Source organism: Ylistrum balloti, unplaced genomic scaffold (assembly GCF_031769215.1).
Source record: "Ylistrum balloti isolate Yb309-2 unplaced genomic scaffold, AGI_CSIRO_Ybal_v1 Utg369640, whole genome shotgun sequence".
NCBI lineage: Eukaryota > Metazoa > Mollusca > Bivalvia > Pectinida > Pectinidae > Ylistrum > Ylistrum balloti.
The window spans coordinates 1,560,304-1,585,322 of NW_026781901.1; the positions used below are offsets into that span (position 1 = coordinate 1,560,304).

The 25,019-nt window shown below is 36.1% G+C and overlaps 1 protein-coding gene across 1 annotated transcript in view; it reads left to right on the forward strand.

The window, feature by feature from the left end:
• Nucleotides 1–2,991: 2,991 nt before the first annotated feature.
• LOC132553597 (lon protease homolog, mitochondrial-like) overlaps nt 2,992–25,019 on the forward strand; it is a 46,862-nt gene continuing 24,834 nt past the window's right edge. Inside the window, exons 1-14 of the mRNA XM_060217856.1 lie at nt 2,992–3,510; nt 3,938–4,026; nt 5,469–5,588; nt 6,436–6,500; nt 7,191–7,573; nt 10,706–10,767; nt 11,166–11,236; nt 14,858–14,916; nt 15,622–15,705; nt 17,905–18,036; nt 18,352–18,452; nt 22,454–22,592; nt 23,216–23,338; nt 24,742–24,797. Coding sequence (XP_060073839.1) covers nt 2,992–3,510; nt 3,938–4,026; nt 5,469–5,588; nt 6,436–6,500; nt 7,191–7,573; nt 10,706–10,767; nt 11,166–11,236; nt 14,858–14,916; nt 15,622–15,705; nt 17,905–18,036; nt 18,352–18,452; nt 22,454–22,592; nt 23,216–23,338; nt 24,742–24,797 — 2,003 coding nt within the window. The remainder of the gene's footprint in view (nt 3,511–3,937; nt 4,027–5,468; nt 5,589–6,435; nt 6,501–7,190; nt 7,574–10,705; nt 10,768–11,165; nt 11,237–14,857; nt 14,917–15,621; nt 15,706–17,904; nt 18,037–18,351; nt 18,453–22,453; nt 22,593–23,215; nt 23,339–24,741; nt 24,798–25,019) is intronic.

The window sequence follows — 25,019 nt, forward strand, 5'->3', positions numbered from 1 at the left end:
GCTATCCTCAACTGTAACACAAATGCTAATTTTGTAGTTGCTCTCTGAATATTTATTAGATGATGCCATTTTGCACAATTAAGTCTTGTCAGTTGTTGTATCGTCTTTGCCTTAATACAACATCAGTGAACTATTTTCGTTGTGACTCTCACTGTATTTATCCAGCAATAAGACCATGTCTGATAATAAGCCCACCCATATATATTGCGAGATGGAATAGGAATTACTGTTCAATAGAATTACAAACAGATGCTATTTCCTTGTCTTGTAATAAGCTCACCCCCAATATTGAGGAAGAATGTTTGCCCCATTGGCTTATATGCAGGATAAGTATGATTGATTATGTCTTTGTCAAAGCCAGTCAAAAAGCTTCTGTGATATGCTAAAACAAACTAGGGATGAAGGTAGATGTGTTAGATTCATGCAGTCATAGGTATCACAGCATGGTAGCTACCTATATCAGTATTATATACAAATGGTGACATGCACAATTTACAGACGTTTTTGACCAAGTCTAAACTGTAGTGATTATATGTTTATATATAGCCAATACAAAATGCTAGCGATACATACCATGTATATCAAGTTGTACTGATAGGTGTAATAACATAATAAAGACCTTGTAAGATATAGCTGCAATAATAAAGAAGTAAAGACTTTGACATATCTTTGAGTTTTTTTCCTTTGTAGAAATATATTATTATACTGCTGAAGGGACTCCGGGACTTTTTTCCCCTTTGCCAGTGCTGTAAAAAGGGATCAGATTACTGCTACTAGAAGGGATCACTTTCCCCTTTGCCAGTGCGGTAAAAAGGGATCAAATTACTGCTACTAGAAGGTATCACTTTCCCCTTTGCCAGTGCTGTAAAAAGGGATCAAATTACTGCTACTAGACGGGATCACTTTCCCCTTTGCCAGTGCGGTAAAAAGGGATCAAATTACTGCTACTAGAAGGGATCACTTTCCCCTTTGCCAGTGCGGTAAAAAGGGATCAAATTACTGCTACTAGAAGGGATCACAAGTTTGTATTTTTCCTGTTCCCATCATTTCATACTGGTATTATCATGGAGTGTCATATTGTGTGTTCCTTCTTACAACCACCACAACCCTTCCCCAATTTATCGTCTTGTATTTATCAGTTATAAATACTAAATTAATTATTTTTCCTGAAATCAAAATTCCAGACAGATTGTCTTCAGAGCTGTAAAGTTGTTTATCGGTACCTATTTAAAACTAAAGAGTACTGTCAGTGAATCTTATAAAAGCCCTCTGATTTAAGGTTTGAAATGTCTTCCAGTCTGTAAGCATACCAAAAAATACAAATCCCCTTATATTTCCATCTACCTGAGTGCAATAAAGTAGACTGACAAGTGAATTTTGACCAAAACCCCCCAATGAACGAAGCCATTAGAGTGCTGACAAATGGTACCACTGACGTTGACTTGACAACCCTGAAACTCCAACTTGTCCCAGATTGGTCCTTCAGAAATATTATGATATTTGATTAATGTTTCCTTCATGAATTCAGCTGCAAAAGTGCTGATAGTGACAGCAAGTCATTTTGACCTTGATCCTACAATGCTGAAACTGTAACTTGTGCGAGATATTATAGTTCTTTTACGAGTGTAAAGGTTGATTAAAATCCCTTCCATGAGGCCAGAAGGGTGGGGCTGCTTAGGGGAAATAGAGTAAAACATGAAATTGTATTCTGTCTTAAATTGGAGCATCCATTGATGATAGGGAATCAATTTGGTTTAAAAGCTGGGTCTCTGTTACTTGTGGCAAGATAAGTATGATCCAATATGTAAAAACAGAGCAAATTCTTTTAATTCATCTTCTGTAGGAATGTCTGGATTCAGCTCTAATTTGGTTTGAAACATTTTTTGGTGAAGGGAAATCAGTTTTGTATAAACTGAAGATCTTGTTCCCCTGGGACACCACCCCTACCCCACCCCAGGCAATGTTTTTGTTATATATGTGTTTATATGATTGAATCAGGATGAATTGCAAAACAATTGGCGAAAAAAAGTTACTTAGTAAGAAAATAGTGTAATGCTTTACTTAACTATGGTGAAGTGAACCCTTGCCCCACCCTAAATTTCCCCACCCTGTTTTTTTTTTTTTTTTTAATGTATTGAGGAACATGATTATGGTGAAATGAACCAAGGTTCACTCTATCATGGGCTTCACTTAACCATACTACACTGGCTATTCTGATAAGCACATTGAAAATTGACTGAAAATGCCAAATCCCTAAGGGTATGCCAATATTGTATGGTCATCCAACCTGACAAATATATTGTCAGCTATATTGTAAAAATATTTATAATCATATACTTTAACTTACTGTTGTTCGCCTCTCTTGGAAGAAGGAAAACTTGACAATGAAGATACACATGTACATGTATAATGTTACATGAACACTTTACAACAATCCATTTCACATGTTGAAGTACTAGACTAGCCAGTTTACACTCTAAAGGTGCTTATAGTTATTACCCACACCGAGGATTGGAGACAAACACAAGTGTACCGATATGAAATTACTTTTCAATATTATTTCGGGACACTGTCTATTTCAATACTGTCTGAAGGTATGCTTCAAGGGACTGCGATAACTCGCTGAGAGAGAGTAGATATGGCACACAAATTCTGGAATTGAAGAGGTGGGAATAATGATGATAAAATGTGGAGAGATCGACTATCTGTCAAACAACACGTGTGTGCAGGTGGGGAGGGGGTTCTTTTCTAGTTATGTGTTGAATATTAAAAAACACAAACAATGTCTTGGGTCATAGGTTATACTTTTTCTTAGCTTGAAATCCCAAAACCAATCAAAACACCTGACAAGTCTCAAGACAATATAAAGAGGTCCAAACATAATCAAATATATCATACTTTTTCTACCAATGTGCCTAGAATTATTACCGGATATTTTATCCGTTGTGTCATTCGAAACTTAAAATTGTACCGGAAGTAGAACAAGTAAAGATGGCTGCATTAGTGAGAAATGTCGGCACGTGTGCTTTAAAACAAACAAATTTAAGGGTTGTTGTAAAATATAGAAACATCCTTACACATTCGATCCATGGAAGGTACAAGAGTTATATTTGCACAAGTAAGTCATTCAGACATATTGGCTTGCAAACGTTATACGAAGGGAAAAACGCCTCCTCATCTCAATGTCGATTACATCATGTCCAGCGACGAAACATTTGTCGGTCAACGGAGACACGGACCTACAGAGATTTAGTGTCATCATACAGAAGTTCAGCTTTGCCTTCAAGTATTGTACGCAATGGGAGAAGAACATCGTGTTTCCAACATAGGCATTTCTGTAGCAGCACGGACCCGGACCCAGACGAAAAGATTTACCAGGACGAAGAAAGCCCCAGCAAACCACCATTACGGGCACTTGCACCAATTGTTATACCAGATGTATATCCGAAAGTTCCTGTCATCGCTGTTAGCCGACAACCGGTGTTTCCACGATTTGTTAAATTGATTGAAGTTAGTATAATGTCATTTCATGCCTGCAGAGGAATCTGGCGTTCTGTCAATTAGAATATAGATGATTAGCCGTTGTACTTTCAGTATAATAAAAAACACCAGGATTGAAATAGTTTGCTGATCGAAACCGTAATCAGTTTTCATGACCAATTCTTTAACATTTGTTCCATTAATGGAAATTGGGCCATGATGAAAAGATAATAATCCTTTTAATTACAAATATAAATCCTGGTTACCTATTTTTCACACATATCAACAAAACTGCATTCTATAAAATATTAAATCCCAGAGTAAATTTGAAAGTTCATTGTTTTCATGGCCATTTTGAAATCCGTGTACATGTATATATGATTTGTCACTTACCATGGATGTGACACCTGGTTTCTTAATGTTGAGATATTGATCAATCTGTATCATTGAATTTCAGATTAAAGATGAAGAGTTGAAAAAAATTATACGAAGAAAACTTAGATTAAATCAACCATATGCTGGAGTTTTTCTGAAAAAGGATGACAGGTGAATGTGAAGTTTTGTCAGATTTTGCCAGGGGAAGTTGCTGGTGGATTATGTAAATCATAGAAAATGTATAGAAAAGTATATTTGTCTGAACAGATTTGTCAGTTTTATCATTATGACTTCTGAAAGTTAAAATGTAACACCTATCAAGAACTGTACATGTTCTTTCATATTTTACTGCATCTAAACCTGTAGATATTAGGTTAAGATACAGATGATGCAATGACTTATGTTAGTAATTTTCTTATTAGTACAATTTTGATTCATATTAAAAAAAGTTCTTACATACAGTCAAACTTCTGTGAATCAAAATTTTATGATTCAAATTTCTCGATACACTTTTTTGTCAAGCCCTGAATTTTATTCCTATATTACTTCTAACTTAACCCCTTATGAATCAAAGTTTTATAAATCAAACTTTTCGATGTACCAAAGATTTTTTCACTGACCGTAAGCTGTGATAACACAGACACTTCCTGATTTGAACAAAATATTTACCTGTGCTGTACAGATATTTTTGTCCTGCGGCAAAATTTGACACATTTCAATGAAGAGTGCTTTGTTTTATGAGGTTATTTAATGACTGGACACAGATTAAAATTTAATTGCTTACTTACAAGCTGTGATATTTAATCAAAGATAATGAGACATTGTGTGATGTTCACCATCGCCATTGCACTAATGGCATTTAATTAGGTCTATGGAATGGAATTTTGAAAACAATGTGAGAAAATCCTATCACTTGTATGATGATTTCACTCATTCCCAAAGTGCCATTTTTCAGTTTTAAGCATGAAGCATGAGGAACATAGTGATTTATCTGTTAATTTTGTGTTCTCTGATTGATTTAGACTAGTCTTTTGTCAGAACATCGACAATTTTTCATGTAATATCTATGACTGAATGTGTGATGTTTTAGTGCTGTCGTTTCTGGACAGAATTTGTTATGATATACATTGAATTTCTTTTAAATTCATTAGTGCCTATAAAGTTTTTTTTTCAAGTCTTGAAATAATAACTGTAACACTTGACACTACTTTAATGCTGCACATTGTTTCATGTAAAATTGATCCGTAAAATACAAATATTGTGTGACATGAAGGCACAAATGTAAACATAAGCATACACTATCAATTTCTCAATGATTTCTATTTAAAGTTAAGTTTTTTTTCATGAATGAAAATGTTCTGTTATTTAAGATAAAATGCATCTTTTTATTTGTTGTGTTTGTTCAGGTTGAAATATTATGTTATCAACTAATTGGAACCATGAACATGAAAATGTCAATAATATACACCACGAATGATTCAAAGTCTTGACGTATCAAAGTTTTTCTGGTTATTTACAACATTACAAAATTGACATCAGCATTATGAAATTTATGTGTTTTTTTATGATCTATTTTTTTTGGTGTTATAAATCATGTTTTTCTACTTTTGCAGCAATGAGGATGATGTTGTAAAAGACCTGGATGACCTGTACTCTATGGGAACCTTTGTACAGATCACAAGTGTTCAAGAGTTTGATGGCAAACTCCGACTTATGCTTCTTGCTCACAGAAGGTACTAATTCTTTCATAGACATTTCTTCAGTGTTCACAGAAAAAGAACATTTGTGGAAGGATAAGAAAATGAAGTAAAAAAATGGTGTAGATTTGGCATTTCCTTGGTATAAATTGATTTGGATTATATGATCATTAGAGGTAAATCAAAGTTTTAACAAACAATTTTGATATCCATTTATCGCTTATTGTACCCAGCATTCGGAATGTCACTCTATACCACAATACACACTGTTCCATAGGTTCATGATTTCAAGCATTTCTATTTTGGAAGATTTTTGATGATAGATTAAAATTACCAAAAATGAATATTTTGAAAATAAAATTGGTACAGGAAACCATAGTCCACTTTATGATTTTCATGAAAAATACATCTAGTGTATTTTAAGTTTCTTATAAAACTGCAAAAATTTCAACTACAAGAAATAACAACTTACAAACAACACTTTGATTGTTAAAGGATTTCTGATACCTAATTATAACTACCCTTAAAGATAACACTGTGGTTGATGTCTGTTTGAAGGATTTCTGATGTTTAAGAACCCCTGTAGATAACGCTGTGATTGTTGTCTGTTTGAAAGATTTCTGATGTCTGGGTATCCCTATAGGCCATGGTTACTTAGGAATGTCTGAAGACTGGAATCCTCAGAATCCTCTTTATGGTTTCCTGTTGGAATTGTAAGGGTTGAGGATCCTGTTTTCATTATATTATAATACTTTTTTGTGTACAGTGTTAAATTATTTCTGAAGACTGAGTCAGACAAATAACAATGTAATACATGTCTCAAAGTCATAGTAAACACCTAGAGAGTCGCTTTATTTTATCTGATTAACTGTTTTATTACCAGGATCAAAATAACAGCATTGGCTTCAGATAGCATTGAGGAAGACACCAAGGAGGCAGAAAACTTTGGTAAGGAATTTGTGTCAGACTGTAAATTGGACAATTTAGATATTAAGGTAAATATAGAGAATGGAATGCTTAAAAGTTAGATCCAATGTAAAACAAAGGTGTTTATTTATTTAGGGGGGGGGGGAGGGGTTGAGGTTGGGAGAGGGGGTGGAAGAGGGAGTTGTATTTGTACTTTTTCATTCCATTTTAGAAAGTTAAAGAGGGGATGACAAGAAACACGATGCTGCGGAATTGATTATGCAAATTTTTTTTACTTTTTTGTATAGATATATTTATGATTAACTATATTTTCCAGAGTTGTTTAGTACAATGACTATACTGCACTTCTTAAATGAATTGATTTCAGAAATTCTTATTTCAATTTCAGAAATTTACGTATTATTAATGTTTCAACATAGGGAGATAGTGTCATTAAAACATTATTTACTTTCTGAGATGCTTAATATGTTTTTGAAATATTGCATTTTTGTATATAGCAATATGAGATACATAGAATCTTTTCTGCAAAGTCAGCAAAATTCACATAGAAAGATTCTGTAAAACTATAAAATATTTCAAGGTAAATGATTTGAAAGCAACATTTGTATATAAAAATACTCAATATCGTATATTTCATCTGTTGGTTTACACAAATATTTCTTTAGAAATAATAGTCTCACTATTTAAGGTTGGTCTATATTTTTGTTACAGAAGTAATAGCCAAAAACAAAAATAACGGGAATAGGAGAAAGGAGCGAAGGAGAAGAAAGAAAGCAGAGAGTGAGACAGAAGAAATAACAGCTGCAGATATAGAGGTTAACACAAATGACATAGATGTAGAACATGCAGAAGAGGCTTCAGTCTTGTCAGAAGAGGCTGCATCATTTGACGGAACACTTCCAATGGCAGATGATGATGTGTCAATTGAAGATGAGGTGTCCACTTCACCTCCCAATATTGTCTCACCAAATACTTTCAATGAACTGAAGGATGAGGATGTGAAAGTAGTAGGGTCTGGGGCTTCAGAACGAGTCATTTTCGTTGAAGTGGAAAATATTGAACATGAACCTTTCTCTCGTAATGATGAAGTCAAAGTAAGTGTATTTCTGAGGGAATGGTGGGAAAATTTCAGTTGCATGTTTTCTCTTTTTCCTAATGGTGTATCTAGCATCTTTTTTGAGTACATATGGATGCTGAATCTTTAGTCTGTCAGCAAAATCCTAGCCTACTTCTGCTGTTTCTTGGTGAAAGTCAACAATATCCCAGCCTTACTCCTTCACTACTTTTTGGTAAACCAGTGATATCACAGTCTTACTCCTTCACTACTTTTTGGTAAACCAGTGATATCACAGCCTTACTCCTTCACTACTTTGTGGTAAACCAGTGATATCACAGCTATACTCCTTCACTACTTTGTGGTAAACTAGTGATATCACAGCCTTACTCCTTCACTACTTTGTGGTAAACCAGTGATATCACAGCCTTACTCCTTCACTACTTTGTGGTAAACCAGTGATATCACAGCCTTATTGCTTCACTACTTTGTGGTAAACCAGTGATATCACAGCCTTACTCCTTCACTACTTTGTGGTAAACCAGTGATATCACAGCCTTACTCCTTCACTACTTTGTGGTAAACCAGTGATATCACAGCCTTACTCCTTCACTACTTTGTGGTAAACCAGTGATATCACAGCCTTACTCCTTCACTACTTTGTGGTAAACCAGTGATATCACAGCCTTATTGCTTCACTACTTTGTGGTAAACCAGTGATATCACAGCCTTACTCCTTCACTACTTTGTGGTAAACCAGTGATATCACAGCCTTACTCCTTCACTACTTTGTGGTAAACCAGTGATATCACAGCCTTACTCCTTCACTACTTTGTGGTAAACCAGTGATATCACAGCCTTATTGCTTCACTAATTTGTGGTAAACCAGTGATATCACAGCCTTACTCCTTCACTACTTTGTGGTAAACCAGTGATATCACAGCCTTATTGCTTCACTACTTTGTGGTAAACCAGTGATATCACAGCCTTACTCCTTCACTAATTTGTGGTAAACTAGTGATATATCAGGCTTATTGCTTCACTAATTTGTGGTAAACTAGTGATATCACAGCCTTACTCCTTCACTACTTTGTGGTAAACCAGTGATATCACAGCCTTACTCCTTCACTAATTTGTGGTAAACCAGTGATATCACAGCCTTATTGCTTCACTACTTTGTGGTAAACCAGTGATATCACAGCCTTACTCCTTCACTACTTTGTGGTAAACCAGTGATATCACAGCCTTACTCCTTCACTACTTTGTGGTAAACCAGTGATATCACAGCCTTACTCCTTCACTACTTTGTGGTAAACCAGTGATATCACAGCCTTATTGCTTCACTACTTTGTGGTAAACCAGTGATATCACAGCCTTACTCCTTCACTACTTTGTGGTAAACCAGTGATATCACAGCCTTACTCCTTCACTACTTTGTGGTAAACCAGTGATATCACAGCCTTACTCCTTCACTACTTTGTGGTAAACCAGTGATATCACAGCCTTATTGCTTCACTACTTTGTGGTAAACCAGTGATATCACAGCCTTACTCCTTCACTACTTTTTGGTAAACCAGTGATATCACAGCCTTACTCCTTCACTACTTTGTGGTAAACCAGTGATATCACAGCCTTATTGCTTCACTACTTTGTGGTAAACCAGTGATATCACAGCCTTACTCCTTCACTACTTTTTGGTAAACCAGTGATATCACAGCCTTACTCCTTCACTACTTTGTGGTAAACCAGTGATATCACAGCCTTACTCCTTCACTACTTTGTGGTAAACCAGTGATATCACAGCCTTATTGCTTCACTAATTTGTGGTAAACCAGTGATATCACAGCCTTATTGCTTCACTACTTTGTGGTAAACCAGTGATATCACAGCCTTATTGCTTCACTACTTTGTGGTAAACCAGTGATATCACAGCCTTACTCCTTCACTACTTTGTGGTAAACCAGTGATATCACAGCCTTACTCCTTCACTAATTTGTGGTAAACTAGTGATATATCAGGCTTATTGCTTCACTAATTTGTGGTAAACTAGTGATATCACAGCCTTACTCCTTCACTAATTTGTGGTAAACCAGTGATATCACAGCCTTACTACTAGTGATATATCAGGCTTATTGCTTCACTACTTTGTGGTAAACCAGTGATATCACAGCCTTACTCCTTCACTACTTTGTGGTAAACCAGTGATATCACAGCCTTACTCCTTCACTAATTTGTGGTAAACTAGTGATATATCAGGCTTATTGCTTCACTAATTTGTGGTAAACTAGTGATATCACAGCCTTACTCCTTCACTAATTTGTGGTAAACTAGTGATATATCAGGCTTATTGCTTCACTAATTTGTGGTAAACCAGTGATATCCAAATCTTGATACAGCCTTTGCAGATGGATATGTGTTTATGAGGTTCTTACCCATACAAGTTCGGGAAGAACAAAAAGAATGCACATAATGTCTTTAAGATTGTAAGGAGTGACCATTTTGAAAACCTCTAGCAGAATGAGGGATTTAATTTCATGCCCTCTAATTGGTTAACATGAGAATGTCCAATTAATTTGCTACACCCACTGATATATTTAGGACCTTTTTGTTTCCTTATTCCTTTTCTTCACAACTCCACACTTTTATGCCTTATTTGAATGTTCTCCTAAATAAGAAAAGATACCAGAATACTGCTTTAAAGCTTCATACCAGGAACTGTGGAACAAGAAACGTTTCCTTAATAGAGTTTGGTTATGTGAAGTGTCCATTTATCCAAAGCTTCCATATCCACAGTGGGTTTTTTCTAGCTGAATTTTATAGCAAGATGTGGCTGTATAAATGGAGAAAATATACATACAAATTTTTCTGTAAAATTGGAAGGATATTCTGGATAGTTCTAGCTTGAGAAACAGTACAGCATTTTTTTTATCATTTACAGTTCATTGATATCACTGCTCCAGGATCCAGGATAATGATATACTTGGCCTTGGTCACAGATTCAATGAGATTAGATTGATTCTGTGGAAATTTAAAAAATATCTTGTTTGTAGTAAAGTACATTTAAACAAGCACTTTGTTAGTGCCCGGAGTAATAGAAATAGAAGTGATAAAAATGACTGTGTTTTAAGTTTCACCTGAATTGTATGAAGAGTTTTTCTTTTTCAATTTCCAGGCAGTCACATCTGAGATTGTGAAGACTATTCAGGACGTCATCAGCATGAACCCTGTGTATAGGTAAGTGTGATTCAGCCGAGTCAAAATGTGTGTACACTCGTTTTTCATCAAGATGACAAATGTTTGCTTCCATGGTGGTCTTGAAGAGATGTAGACTCCCACACTATCCAGGTCAACATTATAAATTATATGCTTTTTAAATTTGTTTAACAATAAAATACAAGAGGATTTTAGTATGTTCACAAACTATAACTAGACATCAATCATTCCCATATCAAATTGTGATATCACAATGGAAACCATAGATACAGAGACAAGAGGTCTTCTTAGTTAATGGGGAAAGGATGTTTTCTTGCAGTGTTTGCAATTAATTGATCATGTGATGAAAATGATATGAAATTATTTTCCACTCAAGGCATCAGTAAAATATTTATTGTATTTTGTTACATAATTTCCAGAGAAGCACTAGCCCAGCTTTTGCAGTCAGACACTCGAGTAATAGACAACCCAGTATACCTGTCAGATTTAGGTAAGTATGATAGACAACCCTGTATACCTGTCAGATCTAGGTAAGTGTGATAGACAACCCTGTATACCTGTCAGATTTAGGTAAGTATGATAGACAACCCTGTATACCTGTCAGATTTAGGTAAGTATGATAGACAACCCTGTTTACCTGTCAGATTTAGGTAAGTATGATAGACAACCCTGTATACCTGTCAGATCTAGGTAAGTATGATAGACAACCCTGTATACCTGTCAGATTTAGGTAAGTATGATAGACAACCCTGTATACCTGTCAGATTTAGGTAAGTATGATAGACAACCATGTATACCTGTCAGATCTAGGTAAGTATGATAGACAACCCTGTATACCTGTCAGATCTAGGTAAGTATGATAGACAACCCTGTATACCTGTCAGATTTAGGTAAGTATGATAGACAACCCTGTATACCTGTCAGATCTAGGTAAGTATGATAGACAACCCTGTATACCTGTCAGATTTAGGTAAGTATGATAGACAACCCTGTATACCTGTCAGATTTAGGTAAGTATGATAGACAACCCTGTATACCTGTCAGATCTAGGTAAGTGTGATAGACAACCCTGTATACCTGTCAGATCTAGGTAAGTATGATAGACAACCCTGTATACCTGTCAGATTTAGGTAAGTATGATAGACAACCCTGTTTACCTGTCAGATTTAGGTAAGTATGATAGACAACCCTGTTTACCTGTCAGATTTAGGTAAGTATGATAGACAACCCTGTTTACCTGTCAGATTTAGGTAAGTATGATAGACAACCCTGTGTACCTGTCAGATCTAGGTAAGTATGATAGACAACCCTGTATACCTGTCAGATATAGGTAAGTATGATAGACAACCCTGTATACCTGTCAGATCTAGGTAAGTATGATAGACAACCCTGTATACCTGTCAGATATAGGTTAATGTGATAGACAACCCAGTATACCTGTCAGATCTAGGTAAGTGTGATAGACAACCCTGTATACCTGTCAGATCTAGGTAAGTATGATAGACAACCCTGTATACCTGTCAGATCTAGGTAAGTATGATAGACAACCCTGTATACCTGTCAGATATAGGTTAATGTGATAGACAACCCAGTATACCTGTCAGATCTAGGTAAGTGTGATAGACAACCCTGTATACCTGTCAGATCTAGGTAAGTATGATAGACAACCCAGTATACCTGTCAGATCTAGGTAAGTATGATAGACAACCCTGTATACCTGTCAGATATAGGTTAATGTGATAGACAACCCAGTATACCTGTCAGATATAGGTTAATGTGATAGACAACCCAGTATACCTGTCAGATCTAGGTAAGTGTGATAGACAACCCTGTATACCTGTCAGATCTAGGTAAGTATGATAGACAACCCTGTATACCTGTCAGATCTAGGTTAATGTGATAGACAACCCTGTATACCTGTCAGATCTAGGTAAGTGTGATAGACAACCCTGTATACCTGTCAGATCTAGGTAAGTATGATAGACAACCCTGTATACCTGTCAGATCTAGGTTAATGTGATAGACAACCCAGTATACCTGTCAGATCTAGGTAAGTATGATAGACAACCCTGTATACCTGTCAGATTTAGGTAAGTATGATAGACAACCCTGTATACCTGTCAGATTTAGGTAAGTATGATAGACAACCCTGTATACCTGTCAGATCTAGGTAAGTGTGATAGACAACCCTGTATACCTGTCAGATCTAGGTAAGTATGATAGACAACCCTGTATACCTGTCAGATTTAGGTAAGTATGATAGACAACCCTGTTTACCTGTCAGATTTAGGTAAGTATGATAGACAACCCTGTTTACCTGTCAGATTTAGGTAAGTATGATAGACAACCCTGTTTACCTGTCAGATTTAGGTAAGTATGATAGACAACCCTGTGTACCTGTCAGATCTAGGTAAGTATGATAGACAACCCTGTATACCTGTCAGATATAGGTAAGTATGATAGACAACCCTGTATACCTGTCAGATCTAGGTAAGTATGATAGACAACCCTGTATACCTGTCAGATATAGGTTAATGTGATAGACAACCCAGTATACCTGTCAGATCTAGGTAAGTGTGATAGACAACCCTGGTATCTAGGTAAGTATGATAGACAACCCTGTATACCTGTCAGATCTAGGTAAGTATGATAGACAACCCTGTATACCTGTCAGATATAGGTTAATGTGATAGACAACCCAGTATACCTGTCAGATCTAGGTAAGTGTGATAGACAACCCTGTATACCTGTCAGATCTAGGTAAGTATGATAGACAACCCAGTATACCTGTCAGATCTAGGTAAGTATGATAGACAACCCTGTATACCTGTCAGATATAGGTTAATGTGATAGACAACCCAGTATACCTGTCAGATATAGGTTAATGTGATAGACAACCCAGTATACCTGTCAGATCTAGGTAAGTGTGATAGACAACCCTGTATACCTGTCAGATCTAGGTAAGTATGATAGACAACCCTGTATACCTGTCAGATCTAGGTTAATGTGATAGACAACCCTGTATACCTGTCAGATCTAGGTAAGTGTGATAGACAACCCTGTATACCTGTCAGATCTAGGTAAGTATGATAGACAACCCTGTATACCTGTCAGATCTAGGTTAATGTGATAGACAACCCAGTATACCTGTCAGATCTAGGTAAGTGTGATAGACAACCCTGTATACCTGTCAGATCTAGGTAAGTGTGATAGACAACACTGTATACCTGTCAGATTTAGGTAAATGTGATAGACAACACTGTATACATGTCAGATCTAGGTAAGTATGATAGACAACCCAGTATACCTGTCAGATCTAGGTAAGTGTGATAGACAACCCTGTATACCTGTCAGACCTAGGTAAGTGTGATAGACAACCCTGTATACCTGTCAGACCTAGGTAAGTATGATAGACAACCCTGTATACCTGTCAGATCTAGGTAAGTGTGATAGACAACCCTGTATACCTGTCAGATCTGGAAGTATGATAGACAATACATTATACCTGTCAGATCTAGGTAAGTGTGATAGACAATACATTATACCTGTCAGATCTAGGTAAGTGTGATAGACAATACATTATACCTTACAGATTTAGGTAAGCATGATAGACAACCCTGTGTACCTGTCAGATCTAGGTAAGTGTGATAGACAACACTGTACCTGTCAGATCTAGGTAAGTGTGATAGACAACCCTGTATACCTGTAAGATCTAGGTAAGTGTGATAGACAACCCTGTGTACCTGTCAGATCTAGGTAAGTATGATAGACAACCCAGTATACCTGTCAGATCTAGGTAAGTGTGATAGACAACCCTGTGTACCTGTCAGATCTAGTTAAGTATGACAGACAACCCATGAAGATGAATAGGGGATGATGAGGATAAGGAAGGCGAGTGGTATTGTTTGGCTAGATTAATTATTTAATGTTCTTATATCACTAATACTGATTTATTTGAAACAATAAATATATAATCTTTGGAACAGGGGCTCTTTAATAAAACTTTTGGAACAGATCTGATGTAAGCTTTAAGGTCATTGATATATAAGTAATTTTATAAAATAATAGATTAATATGTTGTTTAAACCAGCCTTTTGTTTTCTTCATTCAGGATGTGCAATGACTGGTGCTGACTCTAAAGATTTACAGACAGTCATGGAAGAAACTAATGTAGGTATACACACCTTGTTTTGTGGTAAATTCTGTTATTTTGACTCACTTGACCTGAAGATCCTGTTACTGGATCTGATGTCACATGATCATATATATAATATAAGTAATGCCTTCCCAGGTATGACTGAACCAGCGAGTGAAACTAAGATAGTAAGACTCGGTGTGCTGTGGCTGCTAAGTGTTAGTATTGCTGAGTTTTATCAAATTACCTTGTGATCACAGTTAGACACAATTTCATAGGCAAACATTTATCTGATTTGATAAAAATTATCCTACAAGACCATTGATACTATGTAGGTGAATATAAATTTCAAATGGTCATTGTTCTGGCCAGATTTAAACAACTTGACACAATCTGTACCTAGAACTCATACAATACTTAAGAAAAGTACTTTATTGTCCCCTATATTGATATTTTTACTCTTTTTTAACACCTGTATTCTCTTATGGTTTTAAGTCCTCAGTTACGTGGATTTTATTTATGAATATGTTTGTAAATATATAAAACCCTGGTAAATATTAGCTGCAATATACTGCTTGGCTTGAGAGAACTTCTCTTTATCTTGAGCGGTTGAGCGTTAGACTAGTAAGCCAAGGGTCCTAGGTTTGAATCCTAACAGAGGCTTTGAAATAAATAATGACCTATTTTACATATAAATAATGCTTGTAATTTTGTTGATGTTAGCTATTTTGTAATTTTAGATATTAAAACGACTACATTTGACTCTGTCACTGCTAAAGAAGGAATTACAGATGATTAAGTTACAGAAAAGTATCCGTGAGCAGGTGAGAAAACCATTTACTTTTTCAGTCAGTTGACAGTCGCTTTCTGCTTAAAGTACCATCTGCTTCAAAAATCTTTCCCATCTGTGGAATGATTTTTCAATTAATATCCATGAAACTTCATAAGGTCTTTGGGTTCCATTACCTAACGTAGCAGGAAAGGTTTTGGGGTAATTCGGCTGACTGTATGGTCTATCATATCTTCTCTATACTACCCAATTATATAACATTCGCACAGCATAAGTTGCTTCATAACTTAATAAGTAATACAATAATATCTGGAAGAGTTTTGGTTGCCAATGTATTTCTATATATAAAGTTCAAAGATTACATTTCTACTCTCAGAATTTTTCTTGAATTTTTTTGTCAATGTACTTGTTTATGATGAAACAGATTCTGATGAATAATCACGGTAGTTATACTAAATCTAGTACCAAAACAATGCACTGATTGATACCTGTCCTGATTGTCTCTGTACTGATTGATGTCTGTCCTGATTGTCTCTGTACTGATTGATGTCTGTCCTGATTGTCTCTGTCCTGATTGATGTCTGTACTGATTGTCTCTGTCCTGATTGATACCTGTCCTGATTGTCTCTGTACTGATTGATGTCTGTCTTGATTGATATCTGTACTGATTGTCTCTGTCCTGATTGATGTCTGTCCTGATTGTCTCTGTACTGATTGATGTCTGTCCTGATTGTCTCTGTACTGATTGATGTCTGTCCTGATTGATATCTGAACTGATTGATGTCTGTACTGATTGATGTCTGTCCTGATTGATATCTGAACTGATTGATGTCTGTCCTGATTGATCTCTGTCCTGATTGTCTCTGTCCTGATTGATGTCTGTCCTGATTGATATCTGTACTGATTGATGTCTGTCCTGATTGATGTCTGTCCTGATTGTCTCTGTACTGATTGATATCTGTCCTGATTGATATCTGTCCTGATTGATGTCTGTCCTGATTGTCTCTGTCCTGATTGATGTCTGTCCTGATTGATATCTGTACTGATTGATGTCTGTACTGATTGATGTCTGTCCTGATTGATGTCTGTCCTGATTGTCTCTGTACTGATTGATGTCTGTCCTGATTGTCTCTGTCCTGATGGTTGTCTTTCCTGATTGATATCTGTACTGATTGATATCTGTCCTGATTGTCTCCGTCCTGATTGATGTCTGTCCCTCTAGTTTTCTGGACCGCATTGATGTCTGTACTGATTGATGTCTGTCCTGATTGATATTTGTACTGATTGATGTCTGTCCTGATTGATGTCTGTCCTGATTGATGTCTGTCCTGATTGATATCTGTACTGATTGATGTCTGTCCTGATTGATGTCTGCCCTGATAGATATCTGTACCGATTGATATCTGTCCTGATTGATGTCTGTGCTGATTGATGTCTGTACTGATTGATATCTGTGCTGATTGATATCTGAACTGATTGATATCTGTCCTGATTGATGTCTGTCCTGATTGATGTCTTTACTGATTGATATCTGTACTGACTGATGTCTGTCCTGATTGATATTTGTACTGATTGATGTCTGTCCTGGTTGATGTCTGTCCTGATTGATATCTGTACTGATTGATGTCTGTCCTGATTGATATCTGAACTGATTGATGTCTGTACTGATTGATGTCTGTCCTGATTGATATCTGTCCTGATTGATGTCTGTCCTGATTGATATCTGTACTGATTGATGTCTGTTCTGATTGATATCTGAACTGATTGATGTCTGTACTGTTTGATGTCTGTCCTGATTGATATCTGTCCTGATTGATGTTTGTACTCATTGATATCTGATCTCTGTCCTGACTGATTGATGTCTGTCCTGATGTCTGTCCTGATTTGTCTGTCCTTTGATGTCTGTACTGATTGATATCTGTCCTGATTGATATCTGTCCTGATTGTCTCTGTCCTGATTGATGTCTGTTCTAATTGTCTCTGTACTGATTGATATCTGAACTGATTGATGTCTGTCCTGATTGATGTCTTTACTGATTGATATCTGTACTGATTGATGTCTGTCCTGATTGATATCTGTTGATATTTGTACTGATTGTATGTCCTGTCTGAACTGATTGATGTCTGTACTGATTGATATCTGTACTGATTTATGTCTGTACTGATTTATGTCTGTGCTGATTGATATCTGTCCTGATTGATATCTGTCCTGATTGGTATCTGACCTGACTAGGTAGAGGAGAAGGTGAGAAAACAGCACATGGAATACATGCTACGAGAGCAGCTCAAACACATTAAGAAGAGTCTGGGCATGGAGAAGGATGACAAGGATACCATAGAGGAGAAATTCAGGGAGAGGCTAAAGGTCAGTACAAGGTCATCCACCGTCTAAACTAATGTTTATTTTCAAATTTCCAGGGTTATTTTTTTCAAATACCACAACAGAACTTGCAGAATTTTTTCTGAAAAGAGGATACATGCAGTTAATTATAAAGTTGAATTCACTACTTGTACAGTACCCAGTCTTTTAACGCGTTTCCACAAAGCAATATTACTGAAATTATTTGAAGTTCAGTCTGTGTTTCTTGCTACTAAGTTTTATGGTTCATAGTTTCATGCTAGATGCTACCAAGTGAGGTTTTGTTTCCCAATAATTTTACTTGTACTTTTTATGTATCAGGATTTGGTTATACCAGAACATGTGAAGACTCTGATAGATGAAGAAATGGCCAAGTTTCAGTTCACACACAGATTATCAGTCAATCACACACAGAATACACAGTAAGTCTGACACATAATATTCAACAATTACTATCAAAACACACACAGAATATGAATCAGACACAAATATCCAGTCAATCAGACACAGAATAGTCAATCAGACACAGAATATCCAGTAGACACAGAATATCCAGTCGATCAGACACAGAATATCCAGTCGATCACACACAGAATATCCAGTCAATCAGACACAGAATATCCAGTCGATCAGACACAGCAGTCGATCAAACACAGAATATCCAGTCCATCAGACACAGAATATCCAGTCAATCACACACAGAATATCCAGTCAATCAGACACAGAATATCCAGTCCATCAGACACAGAATATCCAGTCAATCAGACACAGAATATCCAGTCGATCAGACACAGAATATCCAGTCAATCACACACAGAATATCCAGTCAATCCGACACAGAATATCCAGTCGATCCGACACAGCAGTCGATCAAACACAGAATATCCAGTCGATCACACACAGAATATCCAGTCAATCAGACACAGAATATCCAGTCAATCAGACACAGAATATCCAGTCAATCACACACAGAATATCCAGTAAATCAGACACAGAATATCTAGTCAATCAGACACAGAATATCCAGTCAATCAGACACAGAATATCTAGTCAATCAGACACAGAATATCCAGTCTATCAGACACAGAATATCCAGTCAATCAGACACAGAATATCCAGTCAATCACACACAGAATATCTAGTCAATCACACACAGAATATCCAGTCAATCAGACATAGAATATCCAGTCCATCAGACACAGTCCATCAGACACAGAATATCCAGTCAATCACACACAGAATATCCAGTCAATCAGACACAGAATATCTAGTCAATCAGACACAGAATATCTAGTCAATCAGACACAGAATATCTAGTCAATCACACACAGAATATCCAGTCAATCAGACACAGAATATCTAGTCAATCAGACACAGAATATCTAGTCAATCAGACACAGAATATCTAGTCAATCAGACACAGAATATCTAGTCAATCACACACAGAATATCCAGTCAATCACACACAGAATATCCAGTCAATCACACACAGAATATCCAGTCCATCAGACACAGAATATCCAGTAAATCACACACAGAATATCCAGTCAATCAGACACAGAATATCCAGTCAATCACACACAGAATATCTAGTCAATCAGACACAGAATATCCAGTCAATCACACACAGAATATACAGTCCATCAGACACAGAATATCCAGTCTATCAGACACAGAATATCCAGTCAATCAGACACAGAATATCCAGTCAATCAGACACAGAATATCCAGTCAATCAGACACAGAATATCTAGTCAATCAGACACAGAATATCCAGTCAATCACACACAGAATATCCAGTCCATCAGACACAGAATCAATCAGACACAGAATATCCAGTCAATCACACACAGAATATCCAGTCAATCACACACAGAATATCCAGTCAATCAGACACAGAATATCCAGTCAATCACACACAGAATATCCAGTCCATCACACACAGAATATCCAGTCAATCAGACACAGCAGTCGATCAAACACAGAATATCCAGTCAATCAGACACAGAATATCCAGTAAATCAGACACAGAATATCCAGTCAATCAGACACAGAATATCCAGTAAATCAGACACAGAATATCCAGTCAATCACACACAGAATATCCAGTCAATCAGACACAGAATATCCAGTCAATCAGACACAGAATATCCAGTCCATCAGACACAGAATATCCAGTCCATCAGACACAGAATATCCAGTCAATCAGACACAGAATATCTAGTCAATCAGACACAGAATATCTAGTCAATCACACACAGAATATCTAGTCAATCAGACACAGAATATCCAGTCAATCAGACACAGAATATCCAGTCAATCACACATAGAATATCCAGTCAATCACACACAATCAGTCAATCAGACACAGAATATCTAGTCAATCAGACACAGAATATCCAGTCAATCACACACAGAATATCTAGTCAATCAGACACAGAATATCTAGTCAATCACACACAGAATATCCAGTCAATCCGACACAGCAGTCAATCAGACACAGCAGTCAATCAGACACAGAATATCCAGTCAATCAGACACAGAATATCCAGTCCATCAGACACAGAATATCCAGTCAATCAGACACAGAATATCTAGTCAATCAGACACAGAATATCTAGTCAATCAGACACAGAATATCCAGTCAATCAGACACAGAATATCCAGTCAATCAGACACAGAATATCCAGTCAATCAGACACAGAATATCCAGTCAATCAGACACAGAATATCCAGTCCATCAGACACAGAATATCCAGTCAATCAGACACAGAATATCCAGTCCATCAGACACAGAATATCCAGTCCATCAGACACAGAATATCCAGTCAATCACACACAGAATATCCAGTCCATCAGACACAGAATATCCAGTCAATCAGACACAGAATATCCAGTCAATCAGACACAGAATATATCAGACACATCAATCACACACAGAATATCCAATCAGACACAGAATATCAGAATACCAGTCCATCAGACACAGAATATCCAGTCAATCAGACACAGAATATCCAGTAAATCAGACACAGAATATCCAGTCAATCACACACAGAATATCCAGTCAATCAGACACAGAATATCCAGTCAATCACACACAGAATATCAGTATCAGACACAGAATATCCAGTCAATCACACACAGAATATCACACACAGAATATCCAGTCAATCACACACAGAATATCCAGTCAATCAGACACAGAATAATATCAGACACAGAATATCCAGTCAATCAGACACAGAATATCAATCAGACACAGAATATCTAGTCAATCACACACAGAATATCCAGTCAATCACACACAGTCAATCACACACAGAATATCCAGTCAATCACACACAGAATATCCAGTCAATCACACACAGAATATCCAGTCAATCAGACACAGAATATCCAGTCAATCACACACAGAATATCCAGTCAATCAGACACAGAATATCTAGTCAATCACACACAGAATATCTAGTCAATCACACACAGAATATCCAGTCAATCAGACACAGAATATCCAGTCAATCACACACAGAATATCTAGTCAATCACACACAGAATATCCAGTCAATCAGACACAGAATATCCAGTCAATCAGACACAGAATATCTAGTCAATCAGACACAGAATATCTAGTCAATCACACACAGAATATCTAGTCAATCACACACAGAATATCCAGTCAATCACACACAGAATATCCAGTCAATCACACACAGAATATCCAGTCCATCAGACACAGAATATCCAGTCAATCAGACACAGAATATCCAGTCAATCAAACACAGAATATCTAGTCAATCACACACAGAATATCCAGTCAATCACACACAGAATATCTAGTCAATCAGACACAGAATATCTAGTCAATCACACACAGAATATCCAGTCAATCACACACAGAATATCTAGTCAATCACACACAGAATATCCAGTCAATCAAACACAGAATATCTAGTCAATCAGACACAGAATATCTAGTCAATCACACACAGAATATCCAGTCAATCACACACAGAATATCCAGTCCATCAGACACAGAATATCCAGTCAATCAGACACAGAATATCCAGTCAATCAGACACAGAATATCCAGTCAATCACACACAGAATATCCAGTCAATCACACACAGAATATCCAGTCCATCAGACACAGAATATCCAGTCAATCAGACACAGAATATCCAGTCAATCACACACAGAATATCCAGTCAATCAGACACAGAATATCTAGTCAATCAGACACAGAATATCCAGTCAATCACACACAGAATATCCAGTCAATCAGACACAGAATATCCAGTCAATCAGACACAGCAGTCGATCAAACACAGAATATCCAGTCCATCAGAATATCCAGTCAATAAGAATATTGAGTTACATTGTATTGATGCTGTAGTTGTAATATTGTATTCGATGTTTACAGTGTTACACGGAACTACCTGGATTGGCTCACATCTTTACCCTGGGGAAAGCATACTAATGAAAATCTAGACCTAACAAGGGCAAAGACCATTTTAGAGGAAGATCATTATGGGATGGATGATGTGAAAAACAGAATTCTGGTGAGATATATAGTTCAACAGAAAATCTAATCATGATGCTTAACACTTAGTAACAAGAGGGGAATATAATGGCATCTTTTTGTACATTCTTACATCTTAGTGGTCATCGTTAACAAAGAGATAAAGATACCATTAGACAATGATGTAGTAAAGCTTATATACCAGGTACTTGATAAACTCCTTATTAGGTTTATTTTACATGTACACAATAATATAGTAACATCAATTGTTACACAGCATTAAATAATATATCAGCATTAAAGGTTTGTCACTCTTGGCCTTTTCTGAAACTTTCTTTGAGCTCTTATAGATAATCACATTACATTTCCTGATAAGGGGATTGGGGGTTTTCCTACGTCAGCCATTACTTACATTCTTGGCAAAGACTTTGTTAATTTGATATTTCATAGTGGAAAAATTTTCTTTGTAAATTGGAGCAGAACTTGTTTCCATTTAGATTCTGTTCAATGATTTGTAACAAGGTTAAGTTGTTGTTCTTTGGGAGTTATTCTGAAAAGCTTCTTCAGAAATATTTGAATATTTAGTATTTTGGGGCATAAATGGGTCCAGGATTGTGAAAAGCATCATAATAGTATGTTTGTTATATATACAATGTGTTACAGGAGTTTATTGCTGTTAGTCAACTTAAGGGTGGTACCCAGGGAAAGATCCTGTGTTTCTATGGTCCACCAGGAGTGGGAAAGACCAGCATAGCCAAATCTATAGCACGGGCATTGAATAGAGAGGTGAGTAAACAGACACTGACAAAGTTTTCTGGGAGAAATGTACCACTGACACATCCTGAATTAGGAAGCTTATTAAGATGACCATAACGTAGACCGTATTTTCCAGGTTATAAGCTGCAGTTTTATCTCATGGGACAGGCATGTGGCTTATATACCAATGCAGCTTATTATATATGGATAACAAAAAGGTGATTGAAAAAAATTCAACACACTATCAAAATTAATTTTTAATAAGTCTGAGGAATGTTTTTATCAAACATTAGTAGCCTCGTGTAACCCTTGTTTACGAGTATTTTGCCCATGCCGTCTTTATGACTGAAAAAAGGTCGTGTAAAACTTTCTCGTCTAACTGTATACAGGATTATTTTAAAATTGCAATAAAGATAAGATTTTCCTGGATTTTAATTAGTCATGCCTTTTAATATGAATCCCAAAAATATCTTCTTTGGATTTATGATTACTTCATAGCAATTACAAAAAGACATTGTGGAAGTTTACAATAGGCTATTGCACCCTGGGATTGATAGATCATTAAGAGACGATGTCAACTTCTAGAACCACCACTTTGTTTGTTTATGGTATAAATAGCTCTGCAGCCTATATACTAGTACAACTTATTACCTGGAAACTAGGGTATATTTATCAGTATGTCCTAACCTGTTTCTGAAGAATTAAACACAAGTATTGAGTACAGAGTCTGTGACATGTGACTGGATTGTAATAATATAGTAACCACATGTGACAGTAAAATGTTTAAGTTGCTGTTCAAACCCTTGATACTGTAAATCTCCTCTGTATTAAAGTTAAACAATTAAATATCTCTTAGCTTTCAAAGAATTAATTTACCTTGGTATGTACATTTGCCAAGTGAATTTATTGTGTTATAATTTAAAAGTAAATGATTGATAATATTGTAATATTAAATTGAAAATAAGATTGTACAGTTAATACTCATTTATTACTTGTATTTTGTTTTAATATACATAAATGAAGATTGAATGAATATGAAATAGTAAAAATATCAATATAGGGATGATAAAGTACTTCAATATAATACAATACAGGTGTTAAAAAATAGTAAAAATATCAATGTAGGGGAGGATAAAGTACTTCAATATAATACAATACAGGGGTTAAAAAATAGTAAAAATATCAATGTAGGGGATGATAAAGTACTTCAACATAATACAATACAGGTGTTAAAAAAAATAGTAAAAATACATAATACAATATAATACAATACAGGTGTTAAAAAAAATAGTAAAAATATCAATATAGGGGATGATAAAGTACTTCAATATAATACAATACAGGTGTTGTTCCATGTTTGATTCAGTACAACAATGATGGCTGATCTGTTTAGCAGAACTAAGACATCCTACTGTATTATATATATTTTATAGTATTTCAGATTTAGTGTTGGAGGAATGACGGATGTGGCTGAGATCAAAGGTCACAGGTAAGTTTTACAAATATATATCCTTTGGCATGATGTCTTATGTTCAAACTGCCTTAAAAATGGATGTCAGGATTTATCAATGATGACTCTGTGCAAGGATGAACCTAAAGGAGGGGCAGTGGATGTCTAGGATCAGATTCATCATGGGAAGAGGAATGGTTCTAGATGACTGAACATCTAGGTCAAAGAGACTGAAAATCTGGGTCAAAGAGAAAGCTGGCC